General features: G+C 35.3%; 5 protein-coding genes across 10 annotated transcripts in view; 1 reads left to right on the forward strand and 4 right to left on the reverse strand.

The window, feature by feature from the left end:
- LOC132200442 (carbonic anhydrase-related protein 10-like) overlaps positions 1–3,360 on the reverse strand; it is a 41,224-nt gene extending 37,864 nt beyond the window's left edge. Inside the window, exons 1-2 of the mRNA XM_059625907.1 lie at positions 3,247–3,360; positions 783–830 (exon numbers count right to left, since the gene is read on the reverse strand). Of these exons, the coding sequence (XP_059481890.1) occupies positions 783–830; positions 3,247–3,289 (91 nt within the window). The 5' untranslated portion in view covers positions 3,290–3,360. The remainder of the gene's footprint in view (positions 1–782; positions 831–3,246) is intronic.
- Positions 3,361–7,203: 3,843 nt separating this feature from the next.
- On the reverse strand, positions 7,204–9,602 carry LOC132200590 (uncharacterized). The gene is made up of 6 exons (XM_059626181.1): positions 9,446–9,602; positions 8,862–8,910; positions 8,115–8,432; positions 7,960–8,052; positions 7,810–7,890; positions 7,204–7,716 (listed from the first exon to the last, which is right to left on the reverse strand). Exons 1-6 carry the CDS (start codon positions 9,509–9,511, stop codon positions 7,493–7,495), a joined length of 831 nt encoding a protein of 276 aa, XP_059482164.1. The 5' UTR covers positions 9,512–9,602; the 3' UTR covers positions 7,204–7,492.
- A 180-nt stretch (positions 9,603–9,782) lies between these two features.
- Positions 9,783–12,469, reverse strand: LOC132200795 (uncharacterized). 3 transcript variants are annotated; one of them, XM_059626520.1, is made up of 9 exons: positions 12,371–12,469; positions 11,930–11,978; positions 11,205–11,525; positions 11,106–11,138; positions 10,845–10,946; positions 10,753–10,779; positions 10,530–10,631; positions 10,236–10,459; positions 9,783–10,176 (listed from the first exon to the last, which is right to left on the reverse strand). In XM_059626520.1, exons 1-8 carry the CDS (start codon positions 12,434–12,436, stop codon positions 10,242–10,244), a joined length of 918 nt encoding a protein of 305 aa, XP_059482503.1. In that variant the 5' UTR covers positions 12,437–12,469; the 3' UTR covers positions 9,783–10,176; positions 10,236–10,241. The 3 variants fall into 3 exon arrangements, with proteins under 3 accessions (XP_059482503.1, XP_059482502.1, XP_059482504.1); XM_059626519.1 differs by having other exon boundaries at positions 9,783–10,459; XM_059626521.1 differs by lacking the exon at positions 9,783–10,176 and having other exon boundaries at positions 10,355–10,482.
- Positions 12,470–12,718: 249 nt separating this feature from the next.
- On the reverse strand, positions 12,719–15,131 carry LOC132199996 (activator of 90 kDa heat shock protein ATPase homolog 1). The gene is made up of 10 exons (XM_059625142.1): positions 14,994–15,131; positions 14,545–14,693; positions 14,249–14,328; positions 13,970–14,172; positions 13,787–13,907; positions 13,620–13,723; positions 13,451–13,558; positions 13,294–13,395; positions 13,099–13,235; positions 12,719–13,043 (listed from the first exon to the last, which is right to left on the reverse strand). The coding sequence occupies exons 2-10, from the start codon at positions 14,622–14,624 to the stop codon at positions 12,947–12,949; spliced, it is 1,032 nt and encodes a 343-aa protein (XP_059481125.1). The 5' UTR covers positions 14,625–14,693; positions 14,994–15,131; the 3' UTR covers positions 12,719–12,946.
- Positions 15,132–15,546: 415 nt separating this feature from the next.
- The window catches only part of LOC132201784 (spectrin beta chain), a 34,862-nt gene continuing 29,045 nt past the window's right edge, over positions 15,547–21,363 (forward strand). For 2 of the 4 annotated variants that reach the window (XM_059628252.1, XM_059628251.1), the window contains exon 1: positions 20,009–20,135. In XM_059628252.1, coding sequence (XP_059484235.1) covers positions 20,078–20,135 — 58 coding nt within the window. In that variant the 5' untranslated portion in view covers positions 20,009–20,077. Of the gene's footprint in view, positions 15,707–20,007; positions 20,136–21,363 lie in introns of those variants that run through there. The other 2 variants (XM_059628253.1, XM_059628250.1) reach the window with 2 other exon arrangements.

The raw sequence follows: 21,363 nt of genomic DNA on the forward strand, positions 1-21,363 counted from the left end.
TTTGAAGCCTTAATTTCCTTTTCCTCTACACACCGCTCTCAGTGCACTCTCTGTTTGCACCGAGTTCGCTTGCCTGGTTGTTTGGCAGATAGCAAAAGTTTTTCTTTGTTTTGCAGTCCAGCCAAGCGTGCTAGTGCGAGAGCCGTATTGCTTATTCACACAAACAATTCTCTCGTGGAGCACCCTAGCTGCGCGCGAGTGGCTCCTGCCATGCGAAAAGCAACCAACGAAACCTTTTTCTGCCAGGAGTTCTTCCAAATAAGCTCATTTGCCGACAGCAAAGCGGGCACCCAACATCACGACGTTACCCGAAGACGGAAAAGCAGCAAAGAAATCAACTTAAGCGCTGAGAGAAAGAGAGATGCGCTCAACAATGAGATTTCTTGTTCAAGAAGGAAAAAATGGGATTAATGATGGGCGAGACGGAAGTTTGTTTTCCCAGCCAGCAACGTTATTGAGTGTATCTGATTTTTGTTTTGCTTTTCCTCCATTGCAGCGAAGAAAATATAATGAACCAACCAAGAGAAAAAGAATAAATTCTGATATTCTTTTACATGCCCGAATCGCTTCATTACATACTTCAATGTGGCATAAAAAAATGGTTTCGTTTCCAGTATTAAAAATACCATTACCTCGTAAAAAATAATTGAATAGAATGAGTTATTTCTAAAAAAAATCTTCTTGTCAAGTTATTACTATGGTTTACTTCACTTTTCTCTATTGATAAAAGTTAGTTACTCAACTTTTTTCATTTTATATCTGTAACGAAAAACGAGACTCACCTGAAATGCCATCGTATGTCCACCACTCTTCCCAGCTGGCATGGACGTCTGCAACAAGCAAACAAACAAACAAGAGATTAAAACTTGCTTGGCTGGTGAGTGTTAACACTCGCAGAGTAAAACCGAATCCCCGGGTGTCATCAGGAATTACTTGGCAAGCGGCGCAGCAAAGTTTTTCTATCCAGCTCGTGCCGGCGCCAGGGGGGCGCCCAATTTCCCCGGAGCCAGTCTCGCTGGCGCCGCGATGTTTTCCGAAGTGCTCGACAGCTCTGCCGGAGATTTTCGCAGCCAACAACGCAAATAGATTCAGAGATGCTAGAACCGGCGACTTGCTAGTCTCCTTGCCGGCGCAAAAAGTTTGTTCGCAGAGAGACACATCGCAAGTCATTATTCACGGCAGCGAGTTGGCTAAAAGCATGATATGGAGTGAACCACAGAGGGAAGTGGAAAATAAATTACTAATATTCTTATAGATTTTAAACTCATTTGTACAAAAATAAAACTTTTAGTTTTTGTAGCTGTCATATTTTTTAACATTTCACTTCTGGGCGAGTCTCAAGTGAATTATTTTTGAAACAATATACAAATAATATTATATATATGTAATATATTATATTATAATAATGCACAAATCTTATTTGAAGCAAAAAGTAAGACCTTACGACTCAAGCTTAAAATTTAAAAAAAAAATCACATTAAATTCAATATTATTATGTTTTACAAGCATGTAAATTTTATGTGCATTGTTTTATACAATTAAGCTCATTTTAATTTCATATAAATATAAATTTACTTGTCATAATTAATTTAACTTGACAGCACTCTTAAATAATTATAATAATTTTTCACTGCCCTGGGAAGAGAAGCCGTCCTCTTGGGCAGACTTGTAGTTCTGATGGGGCGCATGTATGCTATCTTTTCAGATATGGACAGGCACGAGTGCGGTTTCAAAGATGAGTAGATGCTATAGCCAACAAAGGCCTTTTAGTTCGCTTTGTATTGGCACCAAAGCCAAAAAGTTTACCCCTACTATTTTTGCATGAAAATTACAAACTGCACAATGCCCCTCTAATATTAGTAATATTGTCTGCGGTCGACCAAATAAAGTAAAAAAACGATTAGGAAAAATGAATAAAAAAAATTTTTTTTTGCTGAAATTGGATTTTCAAACAAAGGTTTTCAAAAAGTTCAAAAGCTAAATTCTGCGTAAAAATCAACTTTAAAAAAATACTTTTTGTGTAAAAGAAAATCCCATTTATGCGGCCAGTGAGGTCTGTGATTTATGCTATAACGGGCCCCAATTGATCAAAACTGTAAATTAGGTAAGCCCATCAGGAGGTGGAACGACGCAGAACGACGGAAGTATTAATTCTCGTCCCTTCGGGTGCTCGCATCGCAAAATATATTGGCAGCGCGCGCAGAAATAAGTGCATCCGGGCGTGAAATTAACTTGAGAGATTACTATTATTATTTCACCTGCACCACTCGCTTGCTGCGATAGCGAGAGGGGATTATAAAAATTTAATTTCAATTACAGGCGGCAAGGTCGGCCCAGTTTGCCCCGCGCTATTTCAATGGCCGAGCGCTTTTCCGGCTGCGACGTCATGCATGGCACGCGGCGATAAATCATTCTCGATGTCGCTTTTTTCAATGGCCATTCGCGCGCGCCTAATTCAATTCTAATGGACAAAGCAAGTTCTGATTCGGCACAGATAATGAGCGAGCACGGGCGACATCAATTGTAAACAATGAACTTGTGATTGTAGAACGCAGTGTTGCGCCCTCCGTGACACGAAATTTCGCTCAGTTGTTGAATAACTGGGATATTTTTTGCAAAGCAACATAATTTACGAATATAGGGCATTAATTTTTTTTTAAATATTTAAAAAATTAAAATGTTGTAAAAAAACTATTTCTTATAAATCTGTGTTAAAATAATATATATAATTTTTAAAATACAATTTATGTAGAAAAATAAATGACAAATATAATGATTTTTTATTTCAACAAATATGCAATAAAAACACGGGTGTTCTTTTCTGCATCACAAATTTGCTTATTAAAATTGTCATCATCTTCTCTTACAAAAAAAAAAATAATAAAATTACACCTCCAGTAATTGATGTCACACTTTTCCAAGAACATGGATAATAAGAATCGAAATAGCTTTACTAATTATAAATAATTTTTAGAAGTACCAAAAAATGAATAAAAATTGGCACGTACTTCTACTACGTTTGTCTATTTGAGAGTTTGACTGTTACATAAAACAACAGGTTTCAGGAAAAAATATTTATTTTGTCCACAGCAATTGAGTGTGTAGGATAATTAAATTTAAATTCTTTTTCTTTTTATATTTACAATTTAATTAGTAATTCAGGGATAATAACCTCTTGATAACTAAAATAATGAGGGATGAATGTAAGTATGTATTATGATGGTAATGTTTAGACAGATTTCTTACCTGCAAGTGCAAGCAGCGCAAAGAAGACAGTTGTGCGAATCATCGCGGAGCACGCTTGTGACGCCTAGGGCTGGCTGCTTGGCGTGGGTTGATGTTCACAGGGGCGCGGAGTCGCGCTGACTGAAGCTCACGCCGCGCCGCACCCTGTGGCCGTGTGGCGCATGCACCCTTCCTCCGCCCGGATCAGACCCCAGCCCATTATCAGTCGTTGCTCACCAATAATCACATCCTCCCACTGCCTCTGTGCTTATTTTTGCCACTGCTACATTTTTCACTGGCAAAAAGTGAACGCACGTAATATTAATTTTATTATTATTTTCAAACTTTTCATTCAAAAATCTCAAGATAAAATAAACTTTATGCGCTTTTCTTTGTTCTTATATAATGTATTAGATTAAATAATAATGTTATAATAATCTTGAGCGTTTACTTAATTCCAGCTTCTTCACAATTTTGACATCTCGTCTGAATAAAAATTCATTTTCAGGTTTTACGGAACTATAACACAACTGTGTGCTTTTTTGTCTGCAAATATTTCTGAAGTGCTGATTTATTTTGCCGCTGCCGCGGCGTTTTGCAAAGGTGCGCGCTGTTTCATCTCTGGTGCCGAATTATTTGCGTCATTTGGTGGATGGAGAGCGGAGAGGCAAAGGATTTTTCCTCTCTGTGGACGGTGTGCTTGTTAAAACTGTTTGCCAGAGTTTGGAAATCTCTGTGGACGTACACGCCTATACGGCGCGAAGTTATGCTGTTGAGTATTCCAGCAATTTTACATTAAAATTTTCCGTGCCATTTCCCACAGTTAGCATGGAATACATTTTATTTTTGAGCTGAAGGTTATTTGAGAAAAATAAAAATTGATAAACATTTTCACTCATTATTATTTTAAAATCATACTTTTTAATTATAAAATAGATATTCATGCTTCACTTGCTTCAGATTTGTATTTCATAAAATTTATTCCGTTGATACTAATAACGGGCAATAAGCTTTTAGTCATTTGGTTCATTTACACCGGACGTAGATTGATGCGAATATTTGCCCTTTCGCACGCTCTCTTTGCGTCGGTCAACTTGGTGAAGTTGCGAATGAGCTTGATGTGGGTCATCAGTCAAATTACTAATGGAAAGTTCGTGTTGGGTGGACTGAGGGCGCATTAAGGGGTTGCGGTGCACCTTTACGAGCAGAGACAGGGTGCACTGCGCGACGGCCCATTTCGTCAGCCCCATCAAACTTCTCGGCTGCAACTTTTCAGCTCTAATGGGTTATTATTTGAAGTGCTAATTCTTATATACACTGTGACTCAAAAAACTTTTTTCTGTCAAAATTTTTCAATAAAATTCCAAATTTGTCCAATATGGTTGCCAAATTTTATTAAAAGTGTGTAAAAAATTTATTTTTTTATTATTTATCATGCACACAGAGCACTATATTTTTAAAAACCCAATTTTCACGCAACGAAGCATTCTGTTGTTAAGGATATCGCTTTTCACAAATGAAAAATCGTTGAGTGCTGCAATTCTCATCAAAATAACATGCACCGGCCGGGATGAAACCCACTTGTAAAGACAACAGGAGACCTATGCAGTGCTGAGTGCCAATGCCATTTGGTTCGTTCATGCACCACGATGCTGATTTCCAGTCGTTCGTCTTATTTACTCCGCACCAAGCAAGTCTGTCCCTGCATGAAGTGTCAGCGCCACTAGTGAAATACCAATCCGCTCTGTTAATATTTTCTATTTAAATGCAATCCATTAATTTGAGCTACATTAGCATAATTAGAAGTATACATACTCGTGTACCAATTAAATATGCAGTCTTTCCTGCTGGTTGTCTCAAAATTTATTAGTCTCATTCCCAAACCACAGCAGTAATTAGCCGCATCTGTTTGATTGACCTTTTAATTAATCTTTTAGTTGGTAGTATATCCAATTTATTTTGAATTTTTCCCACTTTAAATGCACTGACAAAAACTGTTGTATTGTTGCAAATTGCTGCAACTTTACCAAGGCTTGCAGAAACTAATGTTTACATCATTAATTAAACAATATATTTATTGTATTTTGCCTACTATTATAATTTCCGTTTGAATCTACAAACTGAGGCTGAAAAATGATTAATCATTCACAATATTCTACCTTATTTTTAATAGAAGCATTACGTTTGCGATATCACACGATTTCTGAGCTGGGCAAAATGATAGAGTGCAATTATCCACTTGAAACGGCAGCGCATAGGGTACATTATTTGGTGAAACTGTGGTTAAGGTGGAAACATTTGCGATCATTGAGCTTGATCGATTAATGCTATTAATAAGAGGCGTTGTCGAGGTTGTGATATTAACTATGGATCCTTTTTTAGCAGAAATTGATTTCGAAATTGTTGTGTTGAAGGTTTGCCCAGGGGAACCAAAAGACAAAGTAAAATTTACTAAAATTGGTCCCGTTGTTGAAATATTGCTAAAAATGTGACTTGATTCCATTAATTTTCATAAAAAGGTCATCTTTTTTTTACGTAAAACGTCCTGTCGTTCCAATCACTTCTGTTATTGCTGTATTATTTGTTGATGTTGTAAAAATTGGCGCATCACGACTGCTGCTAATATCTGCCGCGGTTTGTGAAGTAGTAAAATCAATCGACGAGGTGGTCAAATCACTAGTTTCAGATGAGTTTGTTGAAGATGAAGCGCTGTAATTTAAATTTCCAGTTGAAATCGATTTCAATGTTGGCATGTACGTGGTCGTCGTATTTTTTGCTTCAAGAGTGGGAGTTTCGAAAATAAAAGTAGTAATTTCCGTTGGAGTTTCATTAATTATAGACGCAACTGTCGGTGAAATTGAGAAAGTTGCATCGGTTTGTGAAGTAGTAAAATTAATCAACCAGGTTGATAAATTACTACTTTCAGATGAGTTTGTTGAAAATGTGGTGCTGTAATTTATATTTCTTGTTGAGATCACTTTCAATGTGGACATAGACGTCGTGGTCATATTTTTTGCTTCAAGAGTGGAAGTTTGGAAATTAAAGGTAGTCATTTCCGTTGGAGTTTCATAAATTTTAGACGCAACCGTCGGTGAAATTGAGGAAGTTGCATCAGTTTCTCCTTGAGTACTAGACAGAAAAATGTTGTAATCTAAGATTGTTTCTTTTCCTACTGTTGAAATCACTGAAGATGTATAGGACAGTACGTTGGTAGTTTTAGTGTTGTTTTTGGCCACCTAAAATAAATTTACTTGAATTTTTAAATATCAAAGGATTAGAGAAGAGCTTTATACTACGTCTGGCGAGTTACAAGACCTTGCTCCACAGCACTTAATAATTTGCAACCTTTGATGAGCTTTGATAATTTTAACTCTGATCACAGTCGAGGAATACTCTGACACATAAAATATTCAATTAGCATAAAATGAAATATGCATAATATTTCTATTTTAATATGTATTTGATATAAAACCACTGCTATATTAAATACGTACCTCTTTTGCCAATAGATTTTAACAAATTGGCATTAAGCCCAAGACACTCAAAAAATATCTGTGAAGATAAAATTTAATTTTGATCGCTTGATCTGCTAATTAAAAAAGAATTAAGTACAGAGTTTTCTTACCACAAGTAAAAGCAGCGCGGCAATCATTAAGAGACGCATGTTCCTTTCAGCGTGTTGGCAGGAATGGATTTGAATTTGTTATATTAGATTGCAGATGATTCAGGGAGCCAAATGTAAAATTAAATGCGGTGTCAAAGGAGCAAGAAATTTTGATTGATTTGATAATAATTGAGCATATTGATTTATAACGGTTGCAAATTTCTACTACACAAGTTTCTACAGGTTTCAATAAACGTAAATAGGTTGCAATGTTTTATTGCAAATATATATTATGGTTTAAATCCGAGATTTTAAAATTGGGTTTAAAAATTTAAAATCAAAGTAAATATTTAACGAAATTTGATGATGTTTATTTTTATTTCAACTTCTAAACATTTATATTTGAAACAATCGCTGGCTTTCAATATTCAAATGAGAATATTTCAATTTGAGGATATAAGAGGATATTGGTCAAGAAAATGTTTTTAATTCAAGACCCCGATTCAACAATCAGAGCAATTTTTTATTTAGGATACTTATTTATTTCACAAAATCCGTTTTAAACTATATTTTTGAATCACTTTCTTGAAAATTGGCTATCGGCCAATGCATACTTGTCATATATCCTTATTTCAATTATTTCAAAGCTCATATTTTTTTTTTTTAATTTTTAAGGAAAGATAAATCCGCTTCTTCAGTCACTGCAACCATTGGACTAAAGCCTAGCTGTTTAAGAGCCCAACCGTAGCTGTCGGGAGTTGGAGTCGTCTCGGTGTCGATAGCTTTAACCAACCACAAGTCTCTCACTTCACCTTCCCTTGTTGGTCTCTCAGTTGTTGTTGTAGTAGTTTTTTTGGTACTATTAGAGGGATTCGCAGCGTATAAACCTATTTTTAGTAAAAAATAAAAATAAATAAATAAATTATAAAAAGTTAAAATGTTTTTTCTAATAAAAAAAAATTCTATGACTTGAAACATACTGTTGCGTAAGGCGAAATCAAGAACGGCCTTAAGACCCGATCCAGGTTCCGCCATTACTCTTGCGTCATTTTGGTTTGCAGCTATTGCATTGGTATTTAATAATTGGCACATTTATTATGCTATATAAAACAGGCTAATTTTTAACATACCTCCTATATACTGACGTGAAAATTCATTTTGCAAAAATGAATAAAGTTCTGGCGGCATGTAAGGTGCAGAATAATAATCCCCGTCTTTAGAACCTGGCGTTTTTTTTTTTTGCTCATTTGCTATAGAAATTTATCAAATTGAAAATTAGAAATACCACGACCAAGTTGCGATGTAGCAGGGAGAATCTGATTTCGATCATTTATGTTGATATATTGATCCTCATCGCACGGTGCAGATGAAAACATGGAAAGTGTTTGACATCTATTTTGAACATAAGGGTCTTCTTCGGGCATTGAAAGCACGATTTTAAAGCCGTTTGAAACCAATTTATTATCTCCAATGTTCCCGCCGGTGTCCTCGTTCTCTTCTTGGTCCTCTTCTTCATCTTCACTATCGCCTTCATCGTCTGCCTGTGAAGAGGTTTCCGTTATGCCATCAGGTGACCTCTTTTTTACTCTGTGATGAATTTCATCTGAAAATTCAGTGTAAAATATAAGCAGAAAAAAATTGAAATAAAATCATTTGGCAGATGCATAATTATAAATATGTATATGGAGGAGCGCGCCTGCATAATTTCAATGTTTGCAGCACGCTCTACAGCTACGTTGAAACAGTTGCATAATGTATTCTCGCACTTAACATTAAAGCAAACTCGGGAAACGTTGGCCATATATGCATATTATTAAAACTAATATGATATTATTGATCTAATACAATTTTAATGTTCAATAAATTGTAAATTTATTTATTTTTCAACATTCAAGAACAAGCATATTATTAATAAAAATTAAAAATATATAACTTTACAGATTTAAAAATAAAATTTTTAGATTTTTACTGAGCAAGAGCATATGAAATTTAAAATTAAAAAAAAAAATGGATGACAGGAAATATAGCCTACCTGGACGATCGAGGTCCGGTGTTGCTGCAGGCGCAGCGACCACGATCACCTGCCATATAATAACATTTGATGACGAATTAAATTGACGTCACTTTTCAAACCTGCAGAAAATACCTTACACCAATGTAAATTACTAATTATTAACTTAAAATTTCTTCAAAAGTCAGACTAAACTTAAGAAATCTGCAATTTCCTGTGCAAAATAGAAATAAAATATGATTCCATGTTATCACAACTACCAGGATCAGGATACTATTTAACTTAACAACGCTTTGTTTGAACTTATCAGCTAGGTGCATTTTACTTTAAAAAATATGAATCGTAAATAACCAACATTTAGAGCTCATATTATACTCATTTCTCTCATTCAGAGCCTTTTTGTTTTATCATCTCATCATTTTTTTCCTTCTGTTTATATTTTTTTGTTATTTGAATAATTTTTTTGTTCGTCAAGAGATAAAATATAGCTGAGTATGTAAAATGTAGATGTTTGATCAGTATAAATATTCAGGCTTTTCATTTTTCTTATTTATCTCCTAATTGTAAGATTAAAGATACAAATTTTGTTTTATTTTACTACTCACATGGCAGAATGTGATGAAAATAGCAGCAACGGCAATTGTTGCGAGACTTGAAAATGCAAAACTCATTGAGATTTCACATGAAATTTGAATACGCAAAACTGTGAGTCGCCTCAATGGCGGACGGTTCACCGGAAGAGGAGCTGTGCACTGCTCTCTCTCCCTGCTCCCATTGCAAATAATGATTTCCCACTTTTGTTAGAACTACATCCGCTTTCCCCTTTGCCGCGCAGATAATTAGGAAACTTTTGCTATTTTGCGGATATTATCATATTTTTATTTTCAAATTTCGCCGGGGTAAAAATTGTAAAAGTGTGCTTTAACATGTATGTATGATGAATACTCATTGAGTAATAAATAATTTTTCAATCAATCAAATAATGTGATGATCTTGATCTAATCATAAGTCTTTTTTTACAATTTCCTGTGGATGAAAAATTCTCAAAATCAGCACTTAAGTTTTACTATTTGACGTGTATGAAGTTTTCCTCAAGTTTTCATTGCTTCATTTGGTCACAATACAAGTAAAAGTGTTTGCTATCCGTTAAATTCCAGTCATCATAAGAATTGGTTTATAATGATATGGTACGTGGTGATCTAAGTTATTTTCGGTTATTTTATTAATTTGCTAGCTGCATAAAAGAAAGTCACGCAAATATGTATTATTTAAATTTTGTAAATTTTTTACCATGTAATTTAATATCATTTCACACTTAATAACTTTTCAATATGAACTGCAAACAAATTTGCAATGAAACCTAAATAACTGAACAATCAAATGAAACTATTTCACTTTTGATTAATCCGCTGCCAGAGTTACTACATCGAATCGCAAATCGGGATCAAAGTCTTCCTTCCTCCATCTGTAGACATCAGGTCGAGTTGGTTTTTTCACCAAGTCAATATCCTTGACCGACCACAAGTTTCTCACTTCGCCTTGGCTAGTTGATCTCTCAATTGTTGTCAAGGTAGTTTTTGTAGTATCCGTACTAGCAGTAGGATTCACATCATTTAAAGCTGCGTTTAAAATGTTTTGAAATCTAATAATATATAATAAATTGTGCTTTTCTATTTTTTTTTAACTTACAGCCAAATCCCCCTAAAATATTTCCAACCATTCGGGATATATCAAGTCCTGCTCCTGAAACGTCTTTAGTTGCACTAATAGTATTGTCAATTTGACTTGCGGCTATATGGAATTGATATATTAACGAAACAGGCTAATATATCTAAAAAAATTTGAAAGGAATGAAAATTCTGAGAAAACATGTCAATATGTGATTCAGAATTATTTTATATTTCTAAAGAACCTGGCGTTGTTGTTTGCACTTCATGTTCTAGAAATGACAAAATATTTTAAAAGTAAAAAAAAAATCGAAAATTTTCTATTTCTACTACTTACGGGCGAATCCGCCTAAAAGGTCATGTATTAGGCCACCTATATCAATTTTTGCAAAGACTAAGCCTGCCCTTGCACTAGTAGCATCGTCAATTTGACTTGCAGCTATATGACATTGATATTTATTATTAACACAAAAAATAGGCTCATATAATATGAAGAAGTATAAAAATTGTTTTGAAAAAGGGAATAAATTTCTAGCAGTGTTCATAATGTTTGAGGTGCACGCTCTGCACAGAATAATATTTCCGTTTCAAAAAGAACCTGGCGTTGTTGTTTGCTCTACGTCTGCTTGCGCTAGAAATGTGAAATATAATTATCGTGTGTATATCAGTGAAGAGTTTTTGCAAAATGTATTATTACGTTGAGAACGACTTTTGAATTGCGATTTAACAGGGAAAATCCGATTCTGATCATCTTCATTGCACGATATAGATGAAAACATTGAAAATGTTTGGCATCTATTTTCAACGTACAGGTCATCTGGGAGTACCAAAATCACGATTTTGTAGCCCATGGGAACCGAATTACGTTCTGCAATGTGCCCCCCGGTATCCTCGTCCTCTTCATAGTCGTCGTTTTCATCATCGCCTTCATCGTCATCTTGGGAAGAGGCTTGAACAACTTGCGTAGGGTCATGATTTGCCCGTCTATTCAATACGTGGACCCTCTGATGAATTTCGTCTAAAAATTAGTTTAAGCATAATTAAATATGAAAATAAGAGTGGCATATAGGGCGTGCTTGATTATTATACAAATGCAGAATGCAGCACGCTCTACAGCTACGTTGCAACAGTTGCATAAATTTAATGCTCGCAGCAGACACACTGGCTAATTGGCTATGGTAAAAAATTGGCAAAAATTGATGGGCAGCTTCAATCAAGAACTGCATGCACTGTTTTGTAGATAAGATAATATTTTGAAAACTATTAAAATATTAATTTTGTAATGCTATGATTCATTTCATGTAAGCAATATAAAAATTTATATTATATTTATTTGGAGATCATATGGACTGGAGCTCTAGCTTGATTTTTACTCGCAAAAATCATGGAATTTCAAAATGTAAAACAGGAAGTGTAGCTGACCTTGGCGACCTACGCCCATTGTTGTTGCTGCTGGCGCTGTGGCTGTCAGCTGCAGTAAAATTTTATGACGAATTAAATTGACGTCACATAAAAAATATGATGCAAAATTAATATAACAAATTATAAAAATGGAGTTTAAAGAAATAAAAACTAATACTATGGAAGAAAATTCAGCAGCCTGGCTTTAGCTTTAAGCCTATAGCTCTTGTACAAACTCTTTTATAAAGATAAACTATTTGTTTCATGGTATTGTGGTGATATTACAATATTAGATAAAAACAGCGCTGCTCATTATGGTTCAGGTTCATGAGCTGCGTTTACATACTAATTGAACTAAAAAAGTGGCATGAGGCAATATAGTTTTCACAAGGGAAAATAATGAAAAAGATTTTTTTATATTCATTATTTGAAATCAAATTAATTTCATTTACGACAACTCACATGGCATATTATGATGAAAATAGCAGCAATGGAAATTGCTGCAAGCCTTGAGCATAAAAGACTCATTGAGTCTTTAAATATGAAAGCGATGAAACTAAACTAGAGGATGCGCAAAACTATGTATATTTTATGCCCCGCCTGGATGACAGGCGCGGGCGATCCAAGTATCGCTTCATAATTTGTTTCAATATTGTGCATTGCATACTTTTTTTCTGTTGAATTAAACACAACCTCAATTTGCTTTAGATCCAAATTTATTAATTTGAGAAATTAATCAAATTAAGAATTAAACTGGAAAGCACAACTTATTTGAAATAAATAAGTTTTGAGACATAAAATTGCCAGCTGTCACAATAATCAAATTTGCCAACTTTATTGCAGATTGCACTGACATATTCAACACGTAATAAACTGCACTAAAGACCGAAAGATTTTTTAATTCTGCTACAATAATGGTGCAAGTCTATCAGTTAGTTGTACAAAAATCTGCATAGCAAACATAATAATGCGACCAAAGAAATAAATACTCATTAAATTGAATTTCAATTACATGTCATCATTTGTGGGCTCCTTGAATCACAGAACATCAGTAAGGAAGGAACCAAATCCAAAAGTGGCCTTGATGGGGTTCCAATAGTACTGCTCCCATCCCTGCTTGGTAGCATCAAGCTCACTGTAATAATTTTTACGTCACAAAATCATTCATAATACAATATTTTGTTAAATACCTGCTTGGAATGCCAGAATGTTTAAGAACAATTGATGTCCCTTCGGGCTCTTCGTCAAAGGTCAACTCGACAATAGACCTCACCCCACTTGGCCATGACTTGTTTTGCCAATATTGCTTAACCTTCAGGTTTTCTTCCTACAATTGCAGACAAATTACATTCATTATCATACATGTTTTAAATTATCAAAATTACCAATTCGATGAATTCCCCAAAAATGTTTCCATTGAAAAGCTCAAACTTTCCTCTTGGCTTGGCTTCCATTTTAACTGGTCCTCTTGTGAAGGCTTCAACCATCTAAATTAAATTACAAAAATTACTGTTACCCCTAATTTTAATTATGATAACTCACTCTTTGTTCTGTAAAGCACTTGTAAGCCTCGTTGATGGGACAGAAAAGATTTTGGCGAGACGTAAATGACATAGTGTCAATGTTCATGTTTTTAACAGCACCTGAGAGCTGAAATTAATTTTTAAGTAAAAATTATTGAGAAACACAATTTTAATACTGCAGTTATTACCTGGGACTGCGAACTTAACTTGACAGGCGCTTTAGAAGCAGCTGGTTTGATGACTTTGGCTTCCGTTTCCTCCTTTTTCGGCAAAATTAGACCCTGCGAATATTCTATTGGGAAAAATTGAAAATATTGATGAAATTTCAATTTAATACATATTTTGTATGACAAACCTTCCTTGAGAGAGCTAATGTACTCTGCTATCTTCTCTCTGATGAGTTTTCTTCCTTTTTCATACATCAGCTGCTTCATCGTGTACGCAAAGTCTGAACTCTCTTCCACTGTGGGTTCCACCTAAATTATTTAAATAAATTACATCTCAACTTACTTGTGAACGTGACCAGATAAAAACTTACATCAATTTCATCGACAGCGTTTTCCTCACTCAGATTGGGTATGTTAATTTTTCCCTTGCACTTGAGTTTGGAATCATTTTCGTTTCCTTTAGCCTCCCACTTGAGGTCCAATTGCCAATCGTAGAAAAATATAAGTTTGCCCTTTCTGTTGTTCACAACTGCTTCGCCTTCGCACTTGCTCACCTCCTTAATTTGGGCGGTTCCTAAATAACAACATGCAAGATACACAAAACATATTAGCCTCTTCGCATCAACTCATTTTCAATCAATCATTCCAACCTTTCTCCCCTTCAACTTTCAAGTCCATGAGCAGTTCCTGCAGTTTGCCCTGCGACCATCTATTTGCATTTTTCTCTGACCTATTGTAAATAATAAAATATTAAAAGTATTTCGGAATAAAAGCTTTAGAGTTTTTAATGGAAACGCCAATTCAAAGCCCAAGCAATAGTGGATCCCAAATAATACCACACGATTAACACTGAGGATGCTTACAATAATTATGGCCCGTAAGGCCTGTTGTAAATTGGTTCTATGTATATTATTAGATATTTTATATCCAAAACAGCTATTTTTACCAGTGCCAGTTATTAACGTTTGTGGCATCAGGTCTCTCCTCCACAATCCACCGAGGATCCCCTTCACCCCACTTGGCCATTTCGTGTCAAAATATGAAGATTCTATTAGAAGGATGGTTTTTCTGTGATCGAAGTCGAAGGACTCCCAACTGCAAAAATAATAAAAATAGAAAAGCTAGTAAGGCAAAAGATTGACTACATAATAATTTATAAGATTATGTACATATCATAAATTTTGTAGGTTTTATGTAGTTATAATTTATTTCATCAATAAACATGAATGAAAAGTTTATGTATGTACATCTGTAATGTGTTTCAAGAATGACCTAGAATTGAAAATTTTATCAACAAGATCGAGGTGTACATAAGTTTGCAAAAATTAAAAATTTCATAATTCAATAAGCAATTCAAAATACCTTGAACGAGAGTTCAGCAAAGCCTTTACTTACCAGTTGAAGTCTAGGATTGATGGATGCCAAAAGTTAGCGGAAACACAACAATTTCTTAGATCTTTCGCGAAATTTCTCGATATTTTGAGAGCATGTTGAGCCGCAGCCCTCAGCGCAACCCGTACTTCTTCTGTTCAGTGTTCAGTGTCAATGTTGTAAATAATACCGGTGATTTTAAATCAAAACTTGTAACCGGTAAAAATACTTTTTAATAAAATGCATAAATGTGGTAAATTAGCCATAATAACATTATCAATTTAATATGAAAATTTCTAATTTTTAAGATGAAATAGATTTGAAAGAGTTTTTCTCCCATTTATAGCCTCTTGTTTGCTTTGTTTATATTAAGAGAGACGCAAACCGGTTTTAAAAAATATTCTAATTTACTCTAGTGCTGCCACCTGCTTGCGGCATACACATTTTTTAATCAAAGTCCGCCGGTGTAGCGCCTCTTGCGGGCAGGTAAGGCAACTAAAGTAAAGGTGCGGCTCCGCCCATAAGAGATTAGGGATTTTTGACACGAGATGTCTCGTCGGACGGCGCACACTTGTTGCTTCTTTTCTGCTGGACAGTGTGAACGGGTGATGTGGATATCAGTGCTTTGATTCATCGCCAGTTCGATCGCGAATAAAGCCTCGTTCAGGATAAGTCAAGTGATTCGGCCGATCGGCTTCGTCTTCGGCGGAAGCACCGCGAGCATGGCCACCGTTTCGGTAAGTGGTTCGCCCTCTTTCCACAAACAACGATGCCCCAAAGGGGTGTGCGGTTGTTCTCGGTCGCCGCGCGTAATCCAATTACGACGCTCGCTGCCTAATTGAATAACACGCAAGCGGGCCCTCGAACTCCGACGATGGGTCTGGAAATGAAATCAATTCGACAGCCGAAAGTTAATAAGAATGTGAGCGGCGCCAACTCCCGCTTTGCCGACAGACACACCTGTCAGGGCGCGATCCTTCGGGGGGAGGGGCGCGTGCTGCCAGGGTTGTAATCGGACCGTTGGATCAAAACACACACGTCCGCATCGCTCTCACGCCTCTGATTTATGCTAAAATGTGAATAATTTGTAGCTTCCTTTGCGGTGATTTGATAGGGGATTTTAATTACTGCAATTCTTGAATTTTAATAAATTGATCGATACATCTCTTTCAAGAGTTTGATGACTTTTTAGATTCATAATAATGTTCTCTTTAAGAATTTTAATCTTTTCTATGTTAATAAATATATTTTATCTGATACCAACAATTTCAATTCAAATATCAGTAAAATATTGAAAATTTAATACATGCTGGGCAAAGTTTGATTAATAGAATTATGCTGGGGTTTTTTATTGTTGAAGTTTAGAAATAATTGACAATATTTTCAGCAAATGAATAAATTTTCAATAAAAATTGCGTTTTAAAAAAACTGTTAGATAACCAAAAAAAATTTCATGTCTTATTATTAATAGGTCGAGATAAACAAAAATGGAAGTATATTAGTTAAAATAATGTTCAGAAAAGATAAGGCACTTGAAATTTTCACTCTTTTCAACCCACTTAAAATTTTTAAACTAAAAAATCTGTGTTCCGTATCAATCACAAGCTCTCCACTTAAAACAATAATTTAATTTAACTTTCATCGCCAACCAAAACTGAGTTCATTGCTTCGCTTCAACCCATGTCCAGACTCCGTGCACAATGAATCATTTTTTCGCTAATTTCGCACCAACGTCTGTTATCAAGCGCAAGATTGTGCGCGTCATGAAGAAGAAGTGCACCCGGCGTAATAATAATAATAACATGCCGGAGAATTTCACTTGGAAAATTGTGCGGTCTGATTCTAATTAATTCCGTTCCGACCGCTTCATTCCTCTCGCTGCGTTTATTGTCCCGCCGGAAAAGTCAGCCCTAATTGGCCGCTGTAATTGCGAAAAGGCGGAATTTTTATTGCGGCTAATCTGCCGGCAGTTGGTGCAAAGCAGAGATCTGCGGCCGAACGGTGATTTTAATGACCGAGTTTGCCTCTCGCTGCATTTTTACCGCTGACCGCCATTAAATTTGTTATTATTATGCGTTTTTCGGAAATTATACTGTGAAATGAATGAGACCAAAATTATCTCAGCGGGACAGATATAATTATAATTTTTTTTAAATAAAAATATAAATAATGAACATTAAGAACAATTAATTTACCTAAAGAAAATAAATGTGTGAGGGAACTTGCAATTATTTAATTCTAATACACTTTTTTTCTATTCACTTGCAATTAAACTACTTTCATTTTTATTAGATTATACTTTTGTATATTTCTCTGCAATATTTGTTCGAAACGGTGAGTAAGCGGGAAACGTCAGCGAGAAAAGTTGCGTGAGTTTGTGAATAGTCGCGAAACGAGTCACTTTTCACCAAGAGTATTATCTGTGGGCTGAGAGCGAGTGCGGAAACCTTTCCAGTTCAACTTCACTTGAGCGCAGAGTCGATTACTTCGAGTCGCTCTCCGGTGTTGGCTTGCAGAAAATCATGACAAATAAGTTGTCCCTTGCAGCCATGCTTAAGTCGAACTGCGTCGTTTCGAAAGGAAAATTAATACATTCGGCCAGCTGGTTTTGTTTTCTTCAAGATATCCGATTCTTTCATCCTTCGTCATTCTGTTTTTATTTCTGAATAAATCATTTGATCATTTGTTTTTTAAATTAGATGAAAGTTGCCACAAGATCAATCTGATTACATTTGGATTATTGTTTATAAAGCATGTTATTGTTAAACTTGGGCTAGAATTTTTTCAACCGCGGTTTTTTATGGATGCAGGGCCACGCTAGGAAACTATGGGGTCCAAGATATAATTTTTATTTCATTTAACTTTTGGTCTTATGAAAATTGAAGATTTCAAATTAACATCAGCCAGAAATTTGGAGCTCAAAATATTATAATAAATTAAATACATTTCAAATACTGCTGAAGAAACTGCAAAATAAAATTTTTTGGGTCCATGGCCCTTAAAATTAACTAATCATAACATTACTCTGATGAGGAAATCGCTAAATGAGTATCTTTAAGGAGTCTTTAAAAAATGTGCTAAATATAAATTAGATCTGCAAAATAAATATTTAATTGAGAATTTTATGAAAATATTTCATCCCGCCTTTTGAGAAAATTAAAAACTACTCATTTTTAATTACATTTTATCTCATTATATAACCGGAGATAAATCATCGTCAACGATTGTTCGGTAGTTAATTTGTTCCGCGAACGAAGCGCGTTTCGATCGAAATTTGGCGCCAATCTCGTGCGTGCCGCGCAACCTTGAGCTCGGCCAGGTTGGGGCCCTCGGATCGGATCTGACTCTAGGCACCTATAAAACAGTGGACGCAGCGGCCCGGCAGTAACTGACCCTGTACCTTGCCGCGGGCTGTTTTATCAAAAAGCAGCGTGGCTCGCTCTGCCGGGCGGGATGCTGCGCTGCAGGAATTTCCATCATCATTACACTATTATGGCAGCGCATAAACACACTCTCGATCAGAAAGGCGGCCGGTTTTTGAATCAGATCGCCGCGTTTTTAATTCATTACCGGCTGATTCAAAAGACGTCTTTTTTATACGCTGCACCCGGCCTTTGTCAAAAGAATGGGGAAGAAAAAAAGACAGCTTTGAAAAATCGGCTCCGCTCAAATCGTTGACGTTATCTGCGGCTCGTGACACGGCCATCCTGACAAGGTGGTCGTATTTCGTATTTAATTTTATTTTTATAAATCGGAAATTTCGCTCTCTTCTTTGATTTTTTATTTTTACTTTTTTAAAGGACGTCTCTCAAAAGCAAACAGTAATTAAACGCCCGGCGCGTGTTTTTTTAAACTATTCTGTTGAAAAAGAAAGGACGCCGCTTTCTACAAAATAAACAAGCCTCGTTTCGACTTCTTGTGCGGCGTTTTATAATAAAAGTCATAAACTATCACAGAAAAAGCAGCCAGTGGAAAGAAGGAAAGAGAGAGATGAGAATATTCAACTCCGGTGCTTCTCTTTTACGACGAGAAATATTTTTGTGGACCGAAAGTGTTCCTTATATAAATTCCGTGAATTTTTCTACGTTGATGAAAATCAGCCCCGCCCCAATGCTCAGTTGTCTTCAACGCAAAAAAAAATGAATTAAAAATCCAATTTGGAGAATGAAACATCGCTGAGAACCAAAATTGATATTGACGTGGAAATGGTTAAAAATTAATTATATATAAATTGAAATTTTATTTTAATAACAAAATAATTTTTGTCTTCACTTGAATTTTCACTATATTATTTTTTTTTTTATTTAATTTATTTAAGTTGTTAAAATAAAAATTAAGTAAACTTATTAAGTATTAAGTAAACCTATTATATGATAACAAATATATTTCTTTCCTGCAATTTCATGTAATAATTTGTAGCTTATTGTTTATATGTCACAAGTCTCAAGTATCTTAATACAACAAATAATTGCAAATTAATTTCGTCGACTGTATAAAAGATTTTTGTCCCTTAATGTATTTAGGTGTTAACAAAGTCATTAAAATTTAATAAATTTATGGATAAAGTTGATAACATATAACAATATCTAGATCTGTTCTGTTGTTTTCAATTGTTGTTTTAATTTTCAGCATTGTTACGTCCTTCAAACGTTGAAGCGCGCGTTTATCTATGATCTCGGCTATTTTTTCGCCACGCTCTCATTAATCTATTATCAACGCGGGGCCCCGCCCGACGGCGACGTCCCAATGCGAATTCCTAGCTCATGAGGTTCATCATAGAGAGGAGATACAGGCAAAGCACACATTACGTGCTTGATTCGCAAACGCTAAAAATAATCCCCTTGAATCGAAAATCCTGCGCTCCAGCGCGGACTCTCAATCTGGGGCCGTTTTCAAGAGAGTCGCATTCAGCAGACAACACACGTGCTGCGTTGTATATATTTCTCGAAAACACACCCCCACTTGAAGCGTTCCCCGGTTTATATTTGTGTTGGACGCCGTGGGCAGCTTCAGTTCAGCTCCAGATGGTGCAGTGTAAGAACAGACGCGTGATTTGAATGTGACGCTAGGACCGGATTTCGCGCCCTGATCTCCGCAGGGTTGCAATCATGATTTACGCGTCGCCTTATCAGCAACACCCGCCGCGGGAGCCTGACGTCATGGACGGTCGGTATAATTAATCCTTACGCGGAAAATTCGCACGCCCTCGGCAAACATTTGGCCCCGAGCGGCAGATAAAGCCATGAATGGCTCGCATTCTTGTCAATTATTCAACGCTTTTCTCAAAATTCAAGTCGCTCTGTGAAGCGTTTCCTAAGGCCTGATGACATAATTTTATCTCTTCTCAAGCACTTTGGATATATTTACCTTAATGACAATATTTAGATTAATGAGTCTTATCCGTTGGTATATTTCATCATATCTCATTTCAAGCTCTTTATTTATGATTCAAATAAGAATTGTGTTATTTTTGTATAGATTGGTTTCATTGCAAGATTTGAGTATTCATTATATTAATATTATTATATTAAAGTAAAGTGTAGGATATTACATTTATTTTATAAAAAATTTTGTTGCAGAAATTAATTTCTCTGCGTGCTATTTTTTATTCTTATAACTGCTTATAACCATCATTAAATTATTTCATGGGATATGCTTTGCTATCATAAAAATTACGTGGATTTGAGCTACATAAATTTTAATATTTGATATGAACTTGTGGCTGTCTTCCCTGTTTTAATATAATGTTATATATTATTCTAGATAATATAAATAATAATTAATAATAATTAAATGTTATATTATTTAATGTAATACATAATATTAATTGAATATAAAGATTAGGTCAACCTTCTCCAATATATAAATGATATAAATCATGGAATATGTGAGTTATCATATTTTGTCCCTTTTTCCATTGGACAATATTTGTCTACTATAAACTTGTGCAGAGGTAAACATCCCGTTAAATGTCAGAAAATGAATTTGCCGCAGCAAGTGCCTCCAAAGCACAAATCATGCACAATCAGCGCCATCATCATTGTAATGGTAATGAAAGAAAAACTTAATATGCATGCAAGCCGCTTCAGCTTACACACTCTTTGATCGTTTCCCAACGCGGCAAGGATGCTTACATAGCTTTTACTTTACTCACCTTTACGATCTATTCGTTTTGAGTTATTAAACGTACGCAATTGCCTCATGCACTCCAAAACAGGAATTTAATCTTTTTACCAGTATGAATCATTACTCGATTATTTGCTTTGTCGGAGACACAAGGCTGTGTTTTCTTTGCTCTTGGAAACGTACTAAACTTGATATAATTATTTTTTTTCACTCAAAAATTAATTCGGTATATCGGTGGCGTTTATCAATTTCACGAGAGAGAGAAAAT

This window comes from Neocloeon triangulifer, unplaced genomic scaffold, assembly GCF_031216515.1.
Source record: "Neocloeon triangulifer isolate White Clay Creek 2 clone unplaced genomic scaffold, ASM3121651v1 ptg000014l, whole genome shotgun sequence".
NCBI lineage: Eukaryota > Metazoa > Arthropoda > Insecta > Ephemeroptera > Baetidae > Neocloeon > Neocloeon triangulifer.